Source organism: Halyomorpha halys, unplaced genomic scaffold, assembly GCF_000696795.3.
Source record: "Halyomorpha halys isolate HHAL.00 unplaced genomic scaffold, Hhal_1.1 Scaffold2.1, whole genome shotgun sequence".
NCBI classification, from domain to species: Eukaryota; Metazoa; Arthropoda; class Insecta; order Hemiptera; family Pentatomidae; genus Halyomorpha; species Halyomorpha halys.
In genome coordinates this window covers 698,707-704,494 of record NW_027111560.1, presented here as the reverse complement: position 1 = coordinate 704,494, position 5,788 = coordinate 698,707, and the positions used below count along the sequence as shown (strand labels likewise).

The following is a 5,788-nucleotide window of genomic DNA, read 5'->3' as shown; positions in this document are numbered from 1 at the left end:
GGGGCTTTAAATGGCACTTACCCTTTTGCATGATTAATTAACAAGAATCCTGTAGTAAATATCTTCAAGTATAAAATTTGTTGTACCATGGTTATATTGAAAAAAAAAACTAAAGAAATATATCTGTAAACAATCTAGACGAAAATTTATGAAAGATAAGTTGGTTATTATATTGAAAATCTCATATGAATTAATTTTTTTAATTTTATTTTATTTATTTTTTTGGAACTGTTTTCTTATATTCAATCAAATTTTAATATGTATTTAATAGAAATCTTAGCAAAATAAATTAAATAACACTTTTCACTAAAATAAGAAAAATCATATTTCTTTGTATGTATATATTTATGCATGTTATTGGTGCTTGTCTTTATTAAATATGTTAATACTCATTTGGTATATATGTATATGTGTGTATATATATATATATATATATATATATATATATATCTCTGATAATAAATATATAATTAGTACAGTATAAAAAATTCTCGTGCAATGCATACTTCTCAAAGCTTTCACTTACTGCCCTCTCCCCCCTATTTTGAGTTAAAATTAATCCTTACTCGTGTGAAAACAGAAAATTTTTTTATTATTCACGATTATAATACCTTAGTGCATTTCTATTCATAGGTTAAGTAAAAAATAATCTACTGTTAATATATTTTTTACAGGAAGATAGTCCGGGTGATGATCAATAAAAGTACAAAAAAACTATTTAATTAAATAAAACCAAAAATTTTATCCAATTCTGTCTCAACACTTTATTTTTCACTAGTCCAACGTTTCGGCCATTCCAGCCATCTTCTAGGACATCTAAATATTCAACAGCTTATATTATATCTTCATTTTTAAACATTTACAACAACATCATTATTCACTATATAATATAACATACCTTCAATACAAAACTCCTCCTCACATTAATTCACAATTTCTATTGCAGGCTATTCTGCCCAGGTCATTTTCTTCATTCTAATTTTAAACCTATTCCAACACTCAATTATTAAAAAGTCATATTTATTATTAATAAGCTTACTAAGCTTAAGTCTAGTTACCTATTTATTTAAAATTTAAAACCATTAACATTTATTTTTCTCTATAAAATTATCAACAATATAAAATACACCACCATATAACAAACTATTTATAACCTCCCACTAACAAAGGTCTGCCTTGTTTTAAATTAATATATTTTTTATTTTAAATTGCATTTTTGTTTCAATTTGGTATTTATTTTAATTCTCAAATTTCCTTTATTAAATTTAATTCTAACTAGTAACTAATAATTTTCTCTATTATTTTTTTTGTATTGAAGGTATGTTATATTATATAGTGAATAATGATGTTGTTGTAAATGTTTAAAAATGAAGATATAATATAAGCTGTTGAATATTTAGATGTCCTTGAAGATGGCTGGAATGGCCGAAACGTTGGACTAGTGAAAAATAAAGTGTTGAGACAGAATTGGATACAATTTTTGGTTTTATTTAATAAATAATTACCTTGTCTCAAAAAATTTTGAAATAATATAATTAAACTATTTAATGTTAGCCAACGTTTCAGCCTACTTTACGTGACTTCATCAGGGCTAAATGAAAACAAGATAAAAACATTAAAAGAGGTGATAAGAAAATTAAAATACATATACAAAGAAAATAAGAAATTGTATGAAAGTTGTTTTGTTTTGTTTTTTATTTAAAAAAAAAAAAGAGAACTTAGGTGTTTCAATCTTTCAATGTTTGTATCTGGTTTTTATTTAGCCAAATAGTATAAAATAGTTTTTATATTATTTTTACCTTCATTGACAGCCATCCAGACTATTGTACTATAATCTACTTCATACAGTCAACCAACGTTAGTATGTTATCATGATAGTTATGACAATAGTCATTTAAAAATAAAAATAAATTAGCGTCATTAAAATCATGCAAACACGAAAACATTTATCTTCTTGTTTCGTTTATTATCAGATTCTTTCATAGTTTTATTACAATCAAAAATGAGAAATGGTTAATTATTTCAAATGTACCAAATTAAAAGTACTTTAGGGGAAAATTGAATATTCGGCATTTAAGCCCTCTCGGTTTGTTTCAATCAGAATAATAACTAACTGATATTAAAAGCCTCTTTATTTTATATTAATATGAGTTTAATGAAAATTGTTAAAGCGACGTTTTGGAGAAATGGTATAAATGATGATGATGTAAAGCGTTTCTTTTAATTTTAATGGCGTTGGAATTATCCATTCAGCCAATTATAAATTCATATTATTTATTAATCCATGAAAAAAGTCAACGTCAAGGCCTGATTCGAACTGGCACCGCCAGTAGATCTCAGAATGGTAAGACTGCGCCCAACCACTGAGCTACTAGAGCGTTTCTTCCACTTTGTCAATTTTACCTAAAATGTTACTGTATATCCCAAAGATATACCTACCTCAAACATATAACTTCAGTTTCGCACGACTTTTCTTTTTTGAGTTAAGTTGTTCACTTATTTTCCAAAACAGACTAATTTGTCTGTCTTGGTTATTTAAACTCAGGACACCTTAAAACATCTATTTGAATCGAAAATTTAAATTACAAATTTTTCCTGATCGCAACACTTCCCCTTACTAAATATTCCATTTATAGGTTAGTGAAAATAAAAATTGTAGAAAATAAAATTTCAGTTATGGCTTCGAAAGTTTCAATTTTTTTCTGTCATACTTCTAGTTTTCTCTATACTAATATTTGTGATTCTTACTTTTATAATAATATTAACATGTTTTGCCATCCTGTGGACGATTTCCTGAGGTAAATTTGATATAGCTTTGCGTATTATAGACAATGTAATCTCTAATCTACAAGAGATTTAAGTACTTTAGCGGTGAATCCTGTTTGTTTATGCGGGTATTCCTTTGCATATACATTCAATACAGTCCAGATATGGTTTCATACATGCCAAGTGAAATTGTTAATATAATAACGTATGGTGTTTAGAGAATGTTGTGGTATTACTCGGGCATCTTCAAGAGGTTTCACTCAGTGCTATCCAGAAAGGGAAAACAAGCCTTTTATTTAATATATAACCTTTATTATTGTTATTATTTTCCTTACAAATCATATAATCAATATCCTATTCATAATTATGGAAAAGTTTCATAAACTACTTTTTTTGCATTTTTCAAAAAAAGTCTACACTTTCAGGTCTAGCAATATTTTTAATTGAACCAGAAAAAAACACATGAAAATGATGTATAATACCTTCAAGATTCCAGTTTATGAAGTTGCTAAAAAAATGTTCATAGTGAATAATTATTTTTCTAATAGTAACCTACTATTAGTTATGAAATTTGTTATTATTATTTTACATTTAGTTCTAAATATATCAAAGCTGTGGTTTAACTCTTAGTTTAATTTTGAGGCACCAACTTTAGCTTAGCTTTTGTAAATAATGTGTTTTGGTTCAGGATTATTTTTTTTTTTTTTTCTTATAACCATAATTTTTTAATATAATTATAAATAGAAGTTATGTCATGGTAAATTTCATCTTATTCCTATTCAAACTTGCTTTGTGTTTGCTAACTAACTCTTTTTAATATACATAAGAAGTGCTTAATCTCCAAAGTTCAACTTATTTGTTTAAATTAATAAAGTTTAGGTATCTGTTAATTTACTGGAACTAAAAGTTTGGGAGTGATTGATTTCCCCAACTTAGTTCTGGATTTATGTACTGTGCATGCTCTAACGATACCTTGTACAGAATTGGATTCCCAGTTCTTGCTCAGGCCTAAGGACTGTTTTGACTGTCAAACAGTTCAGTGCTGGTTCAACAGTTTGATTATCGGTACTAGAATTGTCAGAACGCAAAATCAATACTGCGCATGTGTCTGGCAGTTCTCTTACTGTCAAACCATTTGATGGAACAAACTTATTAAAGATAGAACAAGAAAGAATAAAATTTTGGAGGTTTTTTTTTTTAAAAAAGGTGCTATGTCCAAAATGATTTTGTGAAAATTCTGCCTTGTGTAGTTTATTATTTTATCAGACTAAAAATGATATTTCTCATTTCTATTTGGCATGGTTATTGCTGATTTTCAAAGTTAGCTAAAAAAATGGCATATGGTACCTTTTTTAATTTAACAAACACTATTTCGTCGTTTAAACTATGATACCTCATAAGTCTGAAAAAAAAAATTTCTTGCCATTTACAAAAAATAAAAATTAGCATTTCATTGTAGAGAAATCTGAAAGTCAGAATGAATTATATAGGTATGCCACAAAACAATAGTTGAGACAAGATGCATCCAGAATGATGCAGTTATTTATTTAAGGATAAAAACTTAATTGTTGATTTTTTCTGAATTATGAGGCATCACCGCTTAAACAGTAATTTATTAATTAATCAACATTGCTCTATTGGCTTCTGTATACTTCTTCTAACTATAAAAAATGTATAGTTCTCATTCATAAAATCACTTAGTGAATCATTTCAATTAACATTCAAGTCACTAAAAAGATGCTTTTCCTTAATTTTTTTTTGTATAGATTTCTAGTTTATGCAATTATTCTTTATCCTTCACAATCACAGTAACTAATGTTGGATTTTTTAAAATATTAAACCATCTTCTGATGAAAAAATCAAAATGTTTAATAATGGAAAATTTTCCAAAACTTTTGACTTAAATTCCATCAGAAGTGTATAGAACTAATTGTATATATTTTGATTAATTAATCATTGTTGTATTCATTCAGGTTTATAAAAATAATCACTACCTGATAGTGTGACTGTATTTGTTTAAACTATGACAATGGCTGCTACTATCATATAGCTGTTAACTTGGGATATCATATATAATATATTTATCTGTTTCACAAAAAGTAATATATTGATAATCTATTGACTGAAAAAAATCTTCTAACTTGATAACTCTCTATTCTGCTCTAATAAATAAGAATCCTATTTGTTACAACTATCTTGATGGATTCCAAACATTTTGTAAATCAAAATTAACTTCCTGAATTTCTGGTGATTTGATGGAAACACTGTTTAGTGCTATAAATATTTTAACTTCATGTTACAATTAACTGTGAAGTCTCTTAATATTTATATCACTTTCAATGATGCAAAATATATAAACTAGCATAATTTTATGAAATCTGAGTAAAATCATTTAAACAATATAAATGTGTGTGTTTAGTAACGTTTAAATTTGTATGAGGAGAGAGAAATATAAAACTCTTAGTATCGTTTTACATATTATAAATTAGAAAAAATATAAATAAATAAAATTAATTTTATTATAAGTCGAGAAATTCTCTTGATGTCAATATTTTACTGTTTGTGTGTGTACTTTTATTTATTTTGTTATTTATATAATAGTACTTTCTCATTTACTTTTTTTGTTTTTTTTTTATTTTTAAGGAAGCCCCTGTTGTCGAAATTTAGGGCTAATGGAATGGAAATATAAATTTTGGCTCCTTTTTATTATTTCAAGGTATACTTAAAACTTACAAACATTAACTATTAAGGTTAATGATTTATGATTAAAGGCTATTAAGCGAATTCGAGAGTTGGATTATTTTTCTTCGAATAATTATTTCAGTTAAGAATTTTTTAAATAGTGCCTAACTAATTAGAGGTTGGCAGTTAAAACTTTAATTGTAACGGCCAACAGATATTCAAGTGATAATGCCTCATTGTATATAGGAAAGAATTCAAATAAAGAAATGAGTAATTCCCTTCATATTTATGCTCTAAGGTTAACTGCCTTCTATATAAATAAACTATTTATAGAGTTTTT

General features: G+C 26.2%; 1 protein-coding gene and 1 long non-coding RNA gene across 7 annotated transcripts in view; one reads left to right on the top strand and one right to left on the bottom strand.

Annotated features, from left to right (window-relative positions):
* The window catches only part of LOC106680203 (protein RER1), a 20,497-nt gene that overhangs the window by 8,976 nt on the left and 5,733 nt on the right, over positions 1-5,788 (top strand). For 2 of the 5 annotated variants that reach the window (XR_001343110.3, XM_014419925.3), the window contains exon 7: positions 5,410-5,482. The exons of the other annotated variants lie outside the window; for them this stretch is intronic. Coding sequence is in view for 1 of the 2 variants with exons in the window: in XM_014419925.3 (XP_014275411.1) it covers positions 5,410-5,433 (24 nt within the window). In the remaining variant the exon portion in view is untranslated. The remainder of the gene's footprint in view (positions 1-5,409; positions 5,483-5,788) is intronic. 5 annotated transcript variants of the gene reach the window in all.
* On the bottom strand, positions 673-1,476 carry LOC136796286 (uncharacterized). Of its 2 annotated transcripts, none has more exons than XR_010843990.1 (3): positions 1,059-1,476; positions 899-987; positions 673-816 (listed from the first exon to the last, which is right to left on the bottom strand). It is a non-coding gene; the product is annotated as an uncharacterized lncRNA (long non-coding RNA). The 2 variants fall into 2 exon arrangements; XR_010843989.1 differs by having other exon boundaries at positions 694-804; positions 1,059-1,168.